At 46.5% G+C, this 18,655-nt stretch overlaps 1 protein-coding gene across 12 annotated transcripts in view; it reads right to left on the bottom strand.

Moving 5' to 3' along the window:
- LOC146869505 (stAR-related lipid transfer protein 3-like) overlaps positions 1 to 18,655 on the bottom strand; it is a 146,113-nt gene that overhangs the window by 48,181 nt on the left and 79,277 nt on the right. For 10 of the 12 annotated variants that reach the window (XM_085602663.1, XM_085602296.1, XM_085602033.1 and 7 more), the window contains 2 exons: positions 15,271 to 15,348; positions 13,988 to 14,041 (listed from right to left, as the gene is read on the bottom strand). In XM_085602663.1, the coding sequence (XP_085458789.1) occupies positions 13,988 to 14,041; positions 15,271 to 15,348 (132 nt within the window). The remainder of the gene's footprint in view (positions 1 to 13,987; positions 14,042 to 15,270; positions 15,349 to 18,655) is intronic. The other 2 variants (XM_085602746.1, XM_085602575.1) reach the window with 1 other exon arrangement.

Below are 18,655 nucleotides of genomic sequence, written 5' to 3'. Positions count from 1 at the left end.
CAGCATCCCATAGAATTGGCAGTGGCACGATGCAGCACGTTTCCAGCTGTGTTTTTTTTTTCGTTAAATATGTCAAATATGTCAAGCCTCTGAAAACTGTATTTTGTTGCATTTATTTACTTGCCCTTTGGAAACACTCTGAAGTGCAGATAGCTGCAGGACCAATCCAAAAGGCTATTCACGGGCTGCTCTTAACACACCCACAGTTGCATGACCTGCAGCTGTCCACCTTTCTTATGAGTTCATGACGTTTACGATTATACAAATATATAGTTAGTCCTAAACCTGCCCCCCCTCCCCCCCGCCTCCCATCAGCAGTAACAAGGATGCTGTGAACCCAAAAGCAAGGAAGGAAACTGGGGACACTGCTTGGGAAGTAAAAGAAAGCCATAATTGGGGTGCAGTGGGGCCCTGACACCCCAAGGTTCCTGTCACACTGGAACTCCTGCACTAATCATACTAGCCCCTTGACCTGAAATCTCAAATACAGACCACTCGTTTGGACAATACATTTTGCTGGAGACGGTGCATGGATTCCCTGTTGATAAGTCATAAGCCTCCATCGCCCACGTTAGATGTGAAAAAGTCTTTAAATGTTTTAAAAACATAAACCAAAATAATGTCATGAGCAATGCCAATAGCTGTAACTTTAACAATGCCGAGACCGTTGCATTGTAAATGCTTGTTATGTTTACAAATGGCCAGAGACCACTTCTTCAGAGAGATACCCCAAAGAAGGGGACAATAAGTGTTTTTTTTTTTTTTTAAAGGGACATTCATTAGTGAAGTTGGTACTGCTGCCAAGTGTGAAAGTGGCCACTGCTGGTTATCATAAATGAGCAGATGTAGCAGTACTGGGGCCCAGGGATTTGGGGGCCCACTGCATCACAATTATGACTGTCTACCTTTAAAAAAGGGGCATCAGCGCTTATTGTCCTTTCAAGCATTAGGACAGAGGTGATGATCCATCATGGAGAGGAAGAGGTAAAAGAGGCAGAGGAGATATCCTGCTACTCAGGACTGCAGTTATCATTAGTGCAGCAGGTATAGTTGCATTGGGGTCAAAGAGTGTGAGGGGCTCACAACACCCCAATTATGAGGAGCAGTTTAGGATATCTGTTTTTGTTTGATGCATTTGCTGTTTTATAAGTCTCATACTTGGTGCGGTTCTTAAGCTATAGAAAACGTATTCCTGAAATCATCTCATAAGCTCCTCTCCCTGCACGCAGCCATGTCCCTTCCGCTCCCCCAATCCTTGCCATAAAGTTTTGGAGGGGGGCCCGACCTCAAAACATTTTGCTTAGGGGGGGGGCTCAGAGTAAAAAAGTTTGAAGACCTCTGCCCTAGAAGCACTGCACAGTCCTCGCAATGCAGGGGGCTGCTCCTGACCCCTAGAAGCACTTCACAGCCCTCATTCACAATGCACGGGCCAGCTCCTGCAATAGGAAGTTGTGCATCGCTATCACAATGCATAAGGTTTCTCCTGAACCCCTACAGAACAGCCCATTCACAATGCATGGGGCAGCTCCTGACCCCTAGAAGCCCTGCACAGCCGTCACTAGCAATGCACAGGGCAGCTCCTCACCCCTAGAAGCACCGCACAGCCCTCACTTGTAATGCATAGGACAGCTCCTCACCCTAGAAGCACTGCACTGCCCTCACAATGCACGGGCAGCTCCTGACACCTAGAAGCACTGCACAGCCCTCACTCACAATGCACGGGCCAGCTCCTGCACCATGGAGTTGTGCACCGCTGTCACAATGCATAGGGTATCCCCTGACCCACTACAGAACAGCCCTTTATCAATGTACGGGGCGCTCACTTTTAATGCATAGGACAGCCCTTGCCCCCTAGAAGACCTCTCTCGCAATGCACGAGGCAGCTCATGACCGTAGAAGCGCTGCACAGCCATCACGCGCAATGCACAGGGGAGTTCCTGACCCCCAGAAGCACTGCACAGTCCTCACTCACAATACACAAGGCAGATTCTGACTCGCAGAAGCACTACACAGTCTTCACTCACAATGAACGGGGCAGCCCTTGCCCCCTAGAAGCACTACACAGCACTCACTTGCAATGCACCAGATCGCTCCTGACCCCAAAAAGCACCGCACAGCCCTCACTCACAATGCACAGGGTGGCTCCTGACCCTAGAATCACTGCGCAGCCCTCACTCAAAATGCATGAGGGAGATCCTCACCCCCCAGAAGCACCGCATAGCCCTCACTTGTAATGCATAGGACAGCTCCTCACCCTAGAAGCACTGCGCAGCCCTCACTCACAATGCATGAGGTAGCTCCTGACCCTAGAATCACCGCACAGCCCTCACTTGTAATGCATAGGACAGCTCCTCACCCCTAGAAGCACTGCACAGCCCTCACTCACAATGCTCGGGCAGCTCCTCAACCCTAGAAGCACCGCACAGCCCTCACTTGTAATGCATAGGACAGCTCCTGACCCTAGAAGCACTGCACAGCCCTCACTCACAATGCTCGGGCAGCTGCTCACCCCTAGAAGCACTGCACAGCCCTCACTTATAATGCATAGGACAGCTCCTGACCCTAGAAGCACTGCACAGCCCTCACTCACAATGCATGAGGGAGCTCCTGACCCTAGAATCACCGCACAGCCCTCACTTGTAATGCATAGGACACCTCCTGACCCTAGAAGCACTGCACAGCCCTCACTCACAATGCTCGGGCAGCTGCTCACCACTAGAAGCACTGCACAGCCCTCACTTATAATGCATAGGACAGCTCCTGACCCTAGAAGCACTGCACAGCCCTCACTTGTAATGCATAGGACAGCTCCTGACCCTAGAAGCACTGCACTGCCCTCACTCACAATGCTCGGGCAGCTCCTCACCCCTAGAAGCACTGCACAGCCCTCACTTGTAATGCATAGGACAGCTCCTGACCCTAGAAGCACTGCACAGCCCTCACTCACAATGCTCGGGCAGCTCCTGACCCTAGAAGCACTGCACAGCCCTCACTTGTAATGCATAGGACAGCTCCTGACCCTAGAAGCACTGCACAGCCCTCACTCACAATGCTTGGGCAGCTCCTCACCCCTAGAAGCACTGCACAGCCCTCACTTGTAATGCATAGGACAGCTCCTGACCCTAGAAGCACTGCACTGCCCTCACTCACAATGCTCGGGCAGCTCCTGACCCCCCAGAAGCACCACACAGCCCTCACTTGTAATGCATAGGACAGCTCCTCACCCTAGAAGCACTGCACAGCCCTCACTTGTAATGCATAGGACAGCTCCTGCACCTAGAAGCACTGCACAGCCCTCACTTGTAATGCATAGGACAGCTCCTCACCCTAGAAGCACTGCACTGCCCTCACTCACAATGCTCGGGCAGCTCCTCACCCCTAGAAGCACCGCACAGCCCTCACTTGTAATGCATAGGACAGCTCCTGACCCTAGAAGCACTGCACTGCCCTCACTCACAATGCTCGGGCAGCTCCTGACCCCCCAGAAGCACCACACAGCCCTCACTTGTAATGCATAGGACAGCTCCTCACCCTAGAAGCACTGCACAGCCCTCACTTGTAATGCATAGGACAGCTCCTGCACCTAGAAGCACTGCACAGCCCTCACTTGTAATGCATAGGACAGCTCCTCACCCTAGAAGCACTGCACTGCCCTCACTCACAATGCTCGGGGCAGCTCCTGTTTACAATCCACAGGGGAGCTGTCACTCGATTGCAGCACCACAGGGCTACAGCTGTTGAAGGCCCTGGTGTCAGCAGAGGTGACCTCACACATGACCCTCAAGGCACAGGGGACCTGCACAAGATGAGGACGCTCTGGAGGCCTGCGGGACGCAGACAAGAACAAAGAACGGATATTTTAAAGTAGACTGGGGGTTTGGGATATGAAAGTATAATGCTGCATTAGATCCTCATAAAGTCGCAGAAAGAAGGAAATGAAATCGGAGGTCAGAAGGGAAATTCCCAGTCTGATGAGGAGAGAAAACAATGGTCATGTGTGCTTTGGGGGAAGGGTGCTGCTGCGAGAGTTGCTGTGAAGGGGTCTGGCACTCGCAGGTGCATCACTGTGCGAAGAAAAGAACTGCAGATATCAGGTTCAGTACAGTACCAGAAATGTTACTGCACAGAGAAAGGAGCTGTAGATCTCACGGCAGGCACTGTACAGGGAGAGCTACTATGCAGAGAAAGGAGCTGTAGATCTCACAGGTGGTGCAGTACAGGGAGAGCTACTGTGCAGAGAAAAGGGCTGTAGCTCTCACAGCAGGCATTGTACAGGGAGAGCTAATGTACAGAGAAAGGAGCTGTAGATCTCACGACAGGCACTGTACATAGAAAGGTACTATGCAGAGAAAGGAGCTGTAGATCTCACAGGTGGTGCAGTACAGGTAGAGCTACTGTGCAGAGAAAAGGGCTGTAGATCTCACAGGTGGTGCAGTACAGGGAGAGCAACTGTGCAGAGAAAGGAGCTGTAGATCTCACAGGTGGTGTAGTACAGGCAGAGCTACTGTGCAGAGAAAGGGGCTGTAGATCTCACAGGTGGTGCAGTACAGGGAGAGCAACTGTGCAGAGAAAGGAGCTGTAGATCTCACAGGTGGTGCAGTACAGGGAGAGATACTGTGCAGAGAAAGAAGCTGTAGATCTCACAGGTGGTGCAGTACAGAGAAAGCTACTGTACAGATAAAGGAGCTGTAGATCTCACAGGTGGTGCAGTACAGGGAGAGCAACGGTGCAGAGAATGGAGCTGTAGATCTCACGACAGGCACTGTACATAGAAAGCTACTGTGCAGAGAAAGGAGCTGTAGATCTCACAGGTGGTGCAGTACAGAGAGAACCTCTGTGCAGAGAAAGGGGCTGTAGCTCTCACAGCAGGCACTGTACAGGGAGAGCTAATGTACAGAGAAAGGAGCTGTAGATCTCACGACAGGCACTGTACATAGAAAGCTACTGTGCAGAGAAAGGAGTTGTAGATCTCACAGGTGGTGTAGTACAGGGAGAGCTACTGTGCGGAGGAAGAAGCTGTAGATCTCACAGGTGGTGCAGTACAGGGAGAGCTACTGTGCAGAGAAAGGGGCTGTAGCTCTCACAGCAGACACTGTACAGGGAGAGCTAATGTGCAGAGAAAGGAGCTGTAGCTCTCACGACAGGCATTGTACAGAGAAAGCTACTGTGCAGAGAAAGGAGCTGTAGATCTCACAGGTGGTGCAGTACAGGGAGAGCTACTGTGCAGAGAAAGGAGCTGTAGATCTCACAGGTGGTGCAGTACAGGGAGAGCTACTGTGCAGAGAATGGAGCTGTAGATCTCACAGTTGGTGCAATACAGGGAGAGCTACTGTGCAGAGACAAATCTGTAGATCTCACAGGTGGTGCAGTACAGGGAGAGTTACTGTGCAGAGAAAAAATCTGTAGATCTCACAGGTGGTGCAGTACAGGGAGAGCTACTATGCAGAGAAAGGAGCTGTAGATCTCACAGGTGGTGCAGTACAGGGAGAGCTACTGTGCAGAGAAAAAATCTGTAGATCTCACAGGTGGTGCAGTACAGGGAGAGCTACTGTGCAGAGAAAGGAGCTGTAGATCTCAAAGGTGGTGCAGTACATGGAGAGCTGGTGTGCAGAGAAAGGAGCTGTAGATCTCACAGCAGGCCATGTACAGGGAGAGTTACTGTGCAGAGAAAGGGGCTGTAGATCTCACAGGTGGTGCAGTACAGGGAGAGCTATTGTGCAGAGAAAGGGGCTGTAGCTCTCACAGCAGGCACTGTACAGGGAGAGCTACTGTGGAGAGAAAGGAGCTGTAGATCTCATAGGTGGTGCAGTACAGGGAGAGCTACTGTGCAGAGAAAAAAGCTGTAGATCTCACAGGTGGTGCAGTACAGGGAGAGCTACTGTGCAGAGAAAGGAGCTGTAGATCTCACAGGTTGTGCAGTACAGGGAGAGCTACTGTGCAGAGAAAGGGTCTGTATCTCTCACAGCAGGCACTGTACAGGGAGAGTTACCGTGGAGAGAAAGGAGCTGTAGATCTCATAGGTGGTGCAGTACAGGGAGAGCTACTGTGCAGAGAAAAAAGCTGTAGATCTCACAGGTGGTGCAGTACAGGGAGAGCTACTGTGCAGAGGAAGAAGCTGTTGATCTCACAGGTGGTGCAGTACAGGGAGAGCTACTGTGCAGAGAAAGGGGCTGTAGCTCTCACAGCAGGCACTGTACAGGGAGAGCTCATGTGCAGAGAAAGGAGCTGTAGATCTCACGACAGGCACTGTACAGAGAAAGCTACTGTGCAGAGAAAGGAGCTGTAGATCTCACATGTGGTGCAGTACAGGGAGAGCTACTGTGCAGAGAAAGGAGCTGTAGATCTCATAGGTGGTGCAGTACAGGGTGAGCTACTGTGCAGAGAAAAAAGCTGTAGATTTCACAGGTGGTGCAGTACAGGGATAGCTACTATGCAGAGAAAAAAGCTGTAGATCTCACAGGTGGTGCAGTACAGGGAGAGCTACTGTGCAGAGAAAGGAGCTGTAGATCTCAAAGGTGGTGCAGTACAGGGAGAGCAACTGTGCAGAGAAAGGGGCTGTAGCTCTCACAGCAGGCCGTTTATAGGGAGAGCAACTGTGCAGAGAATGGAGCTGTAGATCTCACAGGTGGTGTAGTACAGGTAGAGCTACTGTGCAGAGAAAGGGGCTGTAGATCTCACAGCAGGCACTGTACAGGGAGAGCTACTGTGCAGAGAAAGGAGCTGTGGCACTGTAAAGGGAGAGCTAATGTGCAGAGAATTGAGCTTTAGATCTCACAGGTGGTGCAGCACATGTAGAGCTGCGGTGCAGGGAAAGGAGCTGTAGCTCTCACAGCAGGCCGTGTACAGGGAGAGCCACTGTGCAGAGAAAGGAGCTGTAGATCTCGCAGCAGGCACTGTACGGGGAGAGCTACTGTGCAGAGAAATGAGGTGTAGCTCTCACAGCAGGCCGTGTACAGGGAGAGCTACTGTGCAGAGAAAGGAGCTGCAGCTACAACAGTAGGCCCTGTACGGGGAGAGCTACTGTGCAGAGAACCGAACTGTAGATCTCAGACCAGCATCGTATGGGAGGGTCATTGTGCAGAGAAAAACTGCCCACATCAGAGGTGGTGCAGTACTGGAAGCGTCACTTTGCAGAGAAGCTAAATGTAGCTCTCAGAGACTACATGGTAACGCAGAGAAAGGCAGAGTAGACTGCATGAAGTAGTATGGCACTGCACACTTTAGTGTCAAGTGAAGGAGGTGTACGGCACATTCTCCAGGAACCATGCAATGTATTACTCTGCAGAGAAAGGGAGTGCAGGCCTCACTGGTGGCACAGTGCCGGATGAAGTACTGAGAAATTAAGAAAAAGGGAGTACAGACCTCACTGGTGGCACAATACCGGATGAAGTACTGAGAAGTGAAGGGAAAAGGGAGTACAGACCTCCCTGTGGCTTCCACCATTCTCCTCCTCACCAAAACGAGTGACCACAGGGGTTCCACAGGGATCTTCGTTGAGCCCTCTTCTTTTTAATATTTACGTTACCCCTCTGGTTCAACTGGCTGAGGACTTAGACGCGAAAGGTAATCGCTTACGCCGATGACACCCAGCTCTTGTTCCCTTGGAGTGAAAAACGAGTCCTCCATCTCTGCCGCCAAACATTGCCTGTCTGCAGTTTTTAGATGGTTGGCGGCAGCCGAATTGAAATGTAATGAGGAAAAATCTGAAATCCTCTTATTTGGAAAGTTTAGCTTTAGAGAATCAATCTGGCCGTCCGGCTCTGTTCATCCTGCCTCCTCAGGGCAACCTGTCAAGAACCTGGGGGTTTGGTTCGAGGAGAACCTCCTGTTCGTGACCCAGATTAAGTAATTGGCAGGGACCTGTTTTGGACTTTTAAAAACTCTTAGGAAGTTCCTTCCTCTCCTTCCTCAGGCTTCCAAGGAGACAGTCATACAAGCCCTAATTCTTTCTCGGTTGGACTACGCCAACACCCTATATGTTGGCGTCCCGAGTGATATACTTCACAAACTGCAAGTGGGGCAGAATGCGGCTGCCAGGCTTCTCCTGAACATCTCGGCCAGGTGTAGCGTAAGACATCTTCGCACTCTGCACTGGCTGCCTGTTACAGAGAGGGCTAGCTTCAAGGTCTTAGTCATCGCCCATCGCACTCTGTATGCTACAGGGCCAATCTATTTGCAGAAACGATTCTCCTTTAACACCCCTGCAAGATACCTGCGCTCCTCCTCCCATATTTCTGGCTCAAGTCCCACGCTTTCTCTTGCAAAGGACGGGCGGTAGCTTTCTGGCTGTCAAGGCCGCTTTAGGCTGGAATGATTTGCCCCTTGCGCTCCGTTGTACTCGGGACTTCAGTCTCTTAAAAAAAAAGCTGAAGACGCACTTATTTCCTTAATTCTGTGTCCCCTCACTCTTTCAAGGCTTGTGCCGGGACACTCCTGTAGTATCTGTGCGCGTTAGACGTAAAAATAACATAACAACATAACATAGTACCGGATGAAGTGCTGAGAAATGAAGAAAAAAAAAAAAAAGTAGTGCAGCCCTCACTGAGAAAGGATGATATGGGAGGCCTCCGGGTAGCCGTGCACTATACACGACCACAAGAATAGAATAGAATGGTGGGGCGCGTGGGGTAGAGGGTGGACGGGGAAAACAAAAATGCATTATTTCCATGATGTCAACAATTTAAAGATACAAATCGTCTAGTAATAACAATGGTAAAGACGCGATGCCCCAGGGGCGCTACAAGAATAGAGATAAAGCAATGAGTAGCATCGAACTGAGACAGATATTAACTTTATCCAGTCATAAACCAGGGGCTGGTCAAAGCTTATTCCAGGAATTGTACAAAATAAGTCTTCCTAAAAGCTGTCTGTAGACAAGATCTAAAGAAAGAAAAATATAAGAAGTGTCACAGAGGGGTCAATGGAAAGCTGAATTATTTCAGTAGAAAACAAGATGGGGCGTGCAGCTCGGGTGTGGGTACCATTTTTATTTATTTATTTTTTTTAAATCAGACAACTGTGACACCCTTAATCTCCTCGTCATGGAGCACCTTGCCAACCTAACCAAGAAAGTGGTTCTTGGAAGTCTCCCTCCTGGAAAAAATCTTTAATTGAAAAGTGTGTCAAGTGGTGCAACTGAAGCTAGTTTGTGAATTATTTTTGTGAATGCACACTGGAAAGGATTTTAATGTGCGCACAAGGAACATTTATATGACCAAGTCAGTGAAGTTACTTTTACATTAAAAAAACGTTTGTAAAATTACATATGCGCGCACACACACACCACGCATATATATACATATATACACACACACACACCAAGCGCACACGTGATCACATAGACACACATACTCATACGCAAAAAACAATAATAAACTGCAATAACCTACCCAAATGAGGTCACATGTCATACATAAACACAAAAAAAGATCAATTGATCAATTACAAAACTAAACTGTACTCTTAAAAAGAACACTCACTGGTAGAGACACTTCTGCTTTTGATATAATTTAGAGTGGCATGGCTGATCAAAGATAATTTGATAAATTTCTCATTTGTACACGTATGCGCACACATACACATATATGCACACATATATAGATGCATATATACATATATGCAAGTCAAAACAATACCCTTTCAGGCTTAGAGTGACGCATAAACTATGCAAAAAAGAAGCAAAGAATTCTGGGTAGATCTCAAGTTTGGATGGAAAGCAGCTCCAGTATAGAGCACCCTCAACACCAGCGACACTCTAAATGTGCTCATCTCAAAGGCCTGCTTTCCTGTCATAGCGATAAAAGGCTTTTGTCATTTTACCGCTTGGCATGGACAGCAGTGCTAGTCCTATGCTTAAAGACTTTGCTGTACAAGTGACAAAAGACTTTGTCCCTGCTTCACTTGAATGAATAATGGCTGCACCCCTGCGACACTCTAAATGTGCTCATCTCAAAGGTCGGCTTTCCTGTCATAGTGATAAAAGGCTTTTGTCATTTTACCGCTTGGCATGGACAGCAGTGCTAGTCCTATGCTTAAAGACTTTGCTGTACAAGTGACAAAAGACTTTGTCCCTGCTTCACTTGAATGAATAATGGCTGCACCCCTGCGACACTCTAAATGTGCTCATCTCAAAGGTCTGCTTTCCTGTCATAGTGATAAAAGGCTTTTGTCATTTTACCGCTTGGCATGGACAGCAGTGCAAGTCCTATGCTTAAAGACTTTGCTGTACAAGTGACAAAAGACTTTGTTCCTGCTTCACTTGAATGAATAATGGCTGCACCCCTGCGACACTCTAAATGTGCTCATCTCAAAGGTCTGCTTTCCTATCATAGTGATAAAAGGCTTTTGTCATTTTACCGCTTGGCATGGATAGCAGTGCTAGTCCTATGCTTAAAGACTTTGCTGTACAAGTGACAAAAGACTTTGTCCCTGCTTCACTTGAATGAATAAGGGCTGCACCCCTTTCACTGTACGAATCCCACATGGAGAGATGTGTCCATTCACATGCATGTGAGAAGAGCAGCATGCTGAGAAGAAATGCTCCAGTGGAAAAGTTGATAATGTCAAAACACATGTTTCTCTTTGAATTCTCACCAGGCCAAAGAATGCTATTTTGGGCAATTCTTTTTTAATAAGTTTTATTGGAAGCACCAAGATGTGGCACAATTGGCAGTGTGCTCTATCCTATAAAAGAGCTATCGCTCTGTTCGTCAAACAGCATGCGTAAAACAAAAGAGCATGTGTAAAAAGGGACGCGGTTTGCATGGGCCATGTGACTCATGCCCCATTGCTGGTCTGGTTATAGTATCCTTTTCAGACTATATAGAGTAAACAGGCGAGCAACAAAATTGGTTGGAATTTGGAGTTTTCATATTTGTGACATTTTAACCTTGTTTTAGTATTGATACGGCAGATCGCATGCGCAAATCAACATGATTCATGTGTAAGGAAATTGTGTGCGTTTTTTCTCCTCTTGGTTGCATCAAAATAAAATTTAAGATACATTGCTATAATTAATATATAGTTTTAAATGGACCAGATTTGTTTTCTCCAGTTTGCAAACAAGTGTCGTATTTGTAATGGTCATGGGGTACTGCTGGAAAGTCATTTGCTGTGACTTTTCAATGGGAGTATTTTTCTTCAGGGTTGTAATTTGGTAGTACAGCGCAGCTCTGGCATAAGATCAAGGTAGCAACTGCCATGCTGATATTAATTTCAGCTCATATATTCTTCAGTTAAGGTCCCTCTATAGAAATGTATGAAGGTCACAGTGTGATATGAGGAATGGCGCAAAAGCATCACATGCATTTAACAATCCGCGTCAGTTTCAGGGACTCCTGGCAGTCAGTGATTGGGCACTGAGATTGGGGAGAGTCCCAGACAATTCTTTCAGAAGTGTAGCATAGGGAGAAGTGTAGTGCAGGGAGAAGTGGTGCAATCCATTGAGTTATTGCGGTAGAGGAGAGGAATGTTCCTCGGAGAACTTGGAGCATAGAGAGAAGCAATGCCATGGAGACTAACCGAGCGCGCCCCTCGACGGTGGCAGGACTGGATGCGCCTACCAGATCAGAGAAGCAAGTGGGGCTGTGAGTGACGAAAGCTGCATAGTATAGGAAAAGCTACTAGAGAGGAAGAGAATGAAGAAATGTATGCCTCGGAGGCAATGAGGCACACAAAAGAAGGGAGAAGATAGAGGGCAGTATGTGCCACGGAGGGGATTTGGTACAGGAATAGTTTATATATTTAAGAAAAAAGGTGTGCACCAGAGTTGGAGAAGAGATACTGCAGTGGAGATTAGATGGAACATTGGACCTCATAGGCAGTGTGGTGCAGGAGGTACTGCACGGAGAGGCTCTAAAGAGCTTCTGATAACAGTGATCATCAGAAATGGGTGACTTCATAGGACCTTGGAGCTCACTCGAAAGCCACACACAATCTAAACTGGTCAGGTCTCTCAACCGCGGTGCTCATGGGGGTGGGGGGGATTCACCCAACTCCCCCATCCAAGGATTGACAAACAAATCATATGACCTTAGGCACACGTAAAAAGTTCTCAAGATCATACAATATATAGTGGTAAACATGGATGTCTTTTTTGATGTTTTATTTTCGGCCAATTGGCCTCTTCTTTTAGCCTTCTTTTTTAGCTAACACACGTTTGTCTTCTTAGGGTATCCCTACGATTGTCGCAAATACTGAAGCACACATGCTCAGGCGAATTTTGGAATACTACCACGGGAGGGCATTCCCAATTTCGAAGAGCGCCTACTGGCGGTGTTGTAAAACAAGCATTTGCAATGCAATAGGTCTCGCATTTCGAGAATTTGAGCTATTGCCATTGTAAAGGACAAGGTCTTTAATTTATGTGTTTTGAAAACCTGCAAGCAGTGCCTAAACACGCACTTTGAGCTTATAGTCCTTGCTTATGAACAGCAAGGCTGGCAATAAAAGAGGCGCAGTTACTGCCAGCCTTGCTTCTCATTAGCAACAACTATAAGTTAGAGCACTACAGATTAATACAGACCGATTCTTGTGGGCAGACATGCTTGGTTAAATGATACCTCCACTAATTTCTGCACTTGCTGCTTTGATAACTGTGCAGCCTGCAGGTCACCGGTTTAAAGCCCAGAGGAGTGGACTCTGCCTTTCAATCTTTAAACCTCATTAAATTGAGTAAAAATGAGCTGGGCAACAGTAGCACTAGTTACCTATAGCGCTACCTAACACCAAATATTTAGTCGTGAACGCTACATAAAAACATTGCAGTGTGCACTGAACAAATGGTTCAAGAGTTAGAGAACACCTTTGGATTTTATTAAAATAATATGTATAATATAATTACTTATTATAGGGGCTTTCGGGCAGTCCTCTTCTTCCATTGGTCTCTTGGTGTTTGTCACTTTTTTCCTCCCACTACAGCATACAGCCGAGGGCAATGGGTCAGCCCACTTCCACCACTGGCTAATTTCACTGTGAGTGACAGCAGTCTGCGCTTTCACAAGGAGCACACCCGCACACAAGGTAATTTCCTCCAGTGCTTGGAGCCATCATAGTAATGTTTATTTTTTCAGACTGCAAAAATATTTTGTCCGTAAGCTTTTTTTCTTTTGTGATTGATTGATGAGGGTATGGGAGGTTCAACAACAATAACGTTTAGCAATAATGATCACAAAGTAAGCAATGACAAAACCAAAAGGCTGGTGGCCAATACCAGACTAGTGGCTATGCCAATGCCTATTGCTAATCTAAACGAGACCAATCAATTTATCAGCAACGGTTGTTAGGTGACTGCTAGTCGGTGTATTTCTACATTGCCTATTCCGCTGAGCTTGCCTGCTATCCCTTCTAATATGAAGCAAACGATCCTGTCTGGATGGGCCGTTCGAGAAGGAGACAGGCCGGTAACCAAAAGCCTCCTTTTCAATGGGAAGCCAGCGTTTAGCATAAAAGCTGACTCAACCCAATCAGAATGATGGGCGGGGCTTAAACTCAACTTCCCAAAAATCCCGATTACAAGAAGCCTCACGGAGCGAGCAGCGCGTGCACGCTACAACGCTAGGCGAGACCTAAAAATACGTGATATTGGTTGGAACTGTGAACAAAACAGGTTACTCCGGGTCGGATTGTCAACCGGAAGTAGAGGAAAGGCTTTAAATAACTGTTTAGCTCAACAGCCCTCATGAAGTCGTAGGGATATACCCTAAGGCGATGAGACACCTGTTGGCCAACTGGCCGAAAATAAACCATCAAAAAAGACATGAATGTTTACGACTATATATTTTATTATCTTGTGAACTTTTAGCGTGTGCCTAAGGTCATATGATAGTTTTGATAACAGGAAGATTTTAAAGTCAACTCTTCCACAGAAATCTCACTAATATACATTAGTTCTTTCAACCCAGACTAGTCCAACTAGAAACCATAAACTGTCAATGTGTGAAACTTGAACCTGAGCACAAGCGGCCAGAGCTGGGAACAGCTAACTCACCTCAGACAGAATGACCTTTGCGATCAGAAAGGCACAGGACACCAGTGTGGTGATCTGAGAAAAGAGCAAAGGGAACGGTGAGTGGTGCACAGTTCACAACACCGGGTATACTTCAGAGGTCCCCCCACCTCAATACCCCCTTGGGAAAAACCAATGAAGTGACCTGCCTGCGATTCACCGGATCCCATCCGGGGACTAGCAGACTCCTGCCACAGCTCCACGCAGCATCCAAAGGGCTGTTTTAATAACATCACAGTTTGTTGATTTTTGGAGCAAATACAACATATGTATAGTGACGAGTGCAGAAATGCTCAAAATCTGCAGCAGCTTTAAGGGAATTTGCTCACTTCCAATTATAGAGATGTGGGTATTTACCGATAGAAAAAGTGGCGAAACATTCTACGTATTAAAATGGAAAAAAGAGCCGTCTGTTTCATTTCCAACAATTCATGGAGAGCATGCATTTCTCTTTGACCTGCTAGGGGTTGCCCATCAGAAGTGGGCAAATGAGAAAATGCAGACATTATTTGCTAAATGAAGCCCAATGAAGCATTGGGTTTATGTAATGCCACACAAGAAACAAACACATGAATTGCCCGTCACCTTTAAAGGACCAGCTGTCCATTACCTCTCCTTCTAAGCACCTGTATACCCACTTTAAGAAGCCTGCACTGGCTGCATATTGCAGTCACCTCAAAGCACTGGCTGCTGCAGTTCCCCACTTCTAAGGGCCAACTTTCACCTTCCACTTGAAAATGGAAATAACCCACCTCCCCGAAGCGGCAGTTGTCATACTGCCTTCCAAATACCAACAGTTCTCTCACATTCCTAGCATCGCTGTCCTTGCGGCCTTCCAAACAGCAAGCCTCACCTTCCTCCGAGTAGCATCTGCTGCTGCTCCTCTAAACATAGTCTCACACCACACACCCGACACACTTCTGGACCATCACATCACTTCTGGAATTCCTAATGGCCCTCAAGATCTGGCTGGTCGAATAAGTCTCCGGGGCCTGCACGCTCCTGGATACCCTATCGGGTGACTAGCCATGCTTTATAAACCTGATTTATTGAAGCTCTAATTTGGTTGGGAGTGTGGCCCTACCTCATTCCAAGTCCCTGCCTCCTGCATTGGCTGCTGCTAAACCATGTAGCTACAGACAGAACCAGCGCAAACTCACTAGTCCCATGTCCTCTACTCAATCCAGGCATCACCGCTTCAACCAACGGGCATGTCTATCACAGTGTGTACCTCCATATAGGGCAAAAGTTACAGTACTACTTACCGCTATCACCCACCAGTGTTGAAGACGAAATACCGCGTACCCCAGCAGCAAGCCTGAGAATCGAAAAAAGGCAAGAACCTAGAGAAGATAAACAAGGTGTGTGGATTAGAGGTGGAGAGGAGTTGGTGCAATGGAGATTAGATGGAGCATTTTAACTCAAAGGCAGTGTGGTGCAGATTTAAAATTGTGTCCCAGAACCAATAGAGGGCCAGAATCGCACAACCTTATAGTTTTTTGCACTTTCTGGTTTTCCAAGAACAACTGATTTCATTTTGCGTTATCTTTTACTTTAACAGTCTCACTACATAGCTTAGAGATCAAATTAGCCCAAACATTCCTGCACAGTCTTGGGGGCTGGGCTCCAGTTTTCTGTTTTGCCCAATTTCCTTCTTTTATTGACAGGGGTAAATGGAGAATTTCCTCCAAGAAAGAACATTCACTGGAGTCATGATGAATGTGCCTCAGCCTGTAGGCTGTGGTGGATATCCGCTAATGTGGAGTTCCATGTAATCAAAGATGACTGGATCTCACCGTGACAGCTGTGGGGTATTCAAGGCATGCAACACTCCAATTATAGGACCTGTGGGGCCCTAGTCTCCACGCACATTTGCATTCAGGTGAAAACCTTGAACAACATTTTTTTCGGGATAGTAAACAGGCTAATATGTATTTAAACTGGCTCCATCCAAACAAGTAGTGAATAAATGAAAACAATGTCAAATCAACATATCCATGATTGTTGCAATTTATTCATTGCCAAAATGTTACTTGAATCTCCATCTTTTTCTTTGTACAATCCAAAATTTTCAAAAAATAACTTTTCTAAATGCCCAATGCATTTCGAGCCTACTGGCTCTTCGTCGGGGGCTGGGTATCTAGTAAGAAAATAAATCAACAATGTATGTATTCTAAATGAACATGACAATGATGTCTAAACGTCAGTTAGCAAATACACGATCAAATTGCAGGTATAATAATAACATGCTGAAACTCAATTAAATAAGTAAGCTGAGTGAGCGGATAATAACCATGAGTGACCAGCACCATAAAGTGTTTAAATGAAGTTGTGTGAAAAAAAAAAGAAACGTGAAAGAAGAGACGCTTGCTGAAGCCGTTACCTTAACGTTCAACAGAAAAAACGCTCTTCAAAACGTGAAGTCCGATCTGAAAAGAAAACCATGGTGATGTCATCTCTAAAACAATATAAACGCGAAGCTAACTGGAACGATCTAGTGAAGAATCTTACCAACAAGGTTCAGTATGGTCGGACCAATTCGGAAACCAAAAGGTAGAGAAAACCTGACGAGCTGTTGGTTCAAAGACCAACAGAAGAGACTGTTAACGGCGGGAAAAAAGTTCGCGCGTATATATGAAAACGTACTGAAAATAGACAAGGTGACTGAAACGGGACCCTGATAAGACTGAGAGGAACTCTCGTATATATCGAAACTGTACTATAAATAGACAAGGTCGCATGTACGAGACTGATGACGATAAAATAAAAAGTGAACGTATTCAAGGCATCCCACGCTGTCAGTCGTGGTGTTCTCCAGGGTAAAATAGTGCAGTCAAGGATAAAAGGTCTCATGCTACCAATGGTTGGGGGGGCGCACGGGATCTTCTTGAATGAGGACCCTCGCAGTCCAGTGCAACAGGATCTCGCCCTGTGCTCAGTGGTGTCCTCACTGCTGTCAAAAATAAAGTGCCTTGGCCTATCGCCTGCAGGGTCTTTTGAGAAGGGGTAAATTCAATGTAGTAAAGGTTTCTCAAAAAAACATCATGATTGAAGCCAGACCATCTTCTCTACTGCTCTTCATAGGCCATGGACACTTCTGAACGAATGTCTAAATGGTGCATCCTCAAACTAAAACAAGCATTGAAAATGCAATAGGTCTCTCCTTTAAGTTAAAGCCATTTGCTTTGCTATACAATATTATTAGCAAAACAAATGGCTTTAACTTAATAAAAGGCAAGACCTATTGCATTTTCAATGCTTGTTTACAAATGAAGCACTGACATGTTATGTTATATGTATCTGTAAAGTGCACTATCACTCGCGTGGCATACTCACACTTAAGTCCCTGTGATCTCACTGGGCTCCACTCTTTGACCTGGCGGATTTGGGACTTCAGGTGATGATGACATCTTTCCCAGAGAATGTTGGAACTCCTGCTCGGTCTCTACACTGACGGCTCCACATTGAGAGGTGGAGGCGTATGACGAGAGCAGCGCATGCGTGCTGCTTTCGCCAGCCGAGACCTAAAAAGACAGGCCAATGCCAAAAATACCCACATGGATTGAGCAGTCAGTTCCTGGCTTGCTGGGTCTGCTCTTTCAGATGCAATGGCCTGTCAGTGAATCTCCCAGACCTTATCAGTCAGTTCATCCAGGGTATTGACTGCTCTAATTTATACGAAGAACAAAATATTACGTGGATAAAAGAAAACGTGTTCGTCTTTTGGGAAAGTGTCATTGTGCAAATTGCATTACAGAAAACAATACGATTTCATTTGACCATTTGGTCCGGTGCGGGAGGCGGGCTTCCTGATTCCGCAAGTGACAGCTGAACAACCAAGCCACATTCCACCCCGGCCCCAAACTGTTTGTACTTTAAGAGTCAACTGACAGGACTGTTTGTCAACAGGTATTCCGAAACAGAGATTGTTCTACAGTTAAAAAAGCCTAGAGAGAGCAGGCATTGCATTACGTGACTTGTGGTATGCGGAACACATTGCTTTGCAAACCCTGTGAACATGCTTAGGAATGTGTTTTTTCTAAGTGGGCGAACCTGCTTTCTAGAACGGACAAGTTTTCAGCACGTCAAGGGGAAGGGTCGTTCCACTTTCATAAGACCTGAAACATGATCACGCGCTTAAACGGGGCTACTGTGCGCATATTTTGTTGACGTCCCTACTGCAAGCGAGTTATTGCTTTAAATTTAAAGACACAGATAAAGCTTTATCACCAACTTGACCGATTGCCAAACACAGAGTCACAACACTGCACCCTACCCTAGGAGAATTATTCCTGCACCACTAAGTATTAGCAGGTGCTATGGTTTCCATGTGAACAGGCTACGGATAATCTGGAGAGGAGCAAAAATATCCATCAAAAGCCATCATCATCTGCAAAATCAAGAACCTGCAGACACGTGTGCTTTTTTATGAAGTCTGACTACAAACAGCGTTTGCTGTCTGGACGACCTGTTCCATTCTTTAAAAACAAAACAAAAACTAACAAACTAACAACTAACAAAAATGATGCACTGAGAGAGCGGACTATGGTATAACCCCGCTCAGCTATTGCCTTCCACACAGTTTTCATTCTTTGCAATTGGGCGGAAGGGCTGTTCATCAAGGCAATGCCATTTTGTGGATGGTGACAT

The sequence above is a fragment of the Triturus cristatus genome, chromosome 1_1 (genome assembly GCF_964204655.1).
Source record: "Triturus cristatus chromosome 1_1, aTriCri1.1, whole genome shotgun sequence".
NCBI classification, from domain to species: Eukaryota; Metazoa; Chordata; class Amphibia; order Caudata; family Salamandridae; genus Triturus; species Triturus cristatus.
This window is presented reverse-complemented; position numbering and strand designations above follow the sequence as displayed.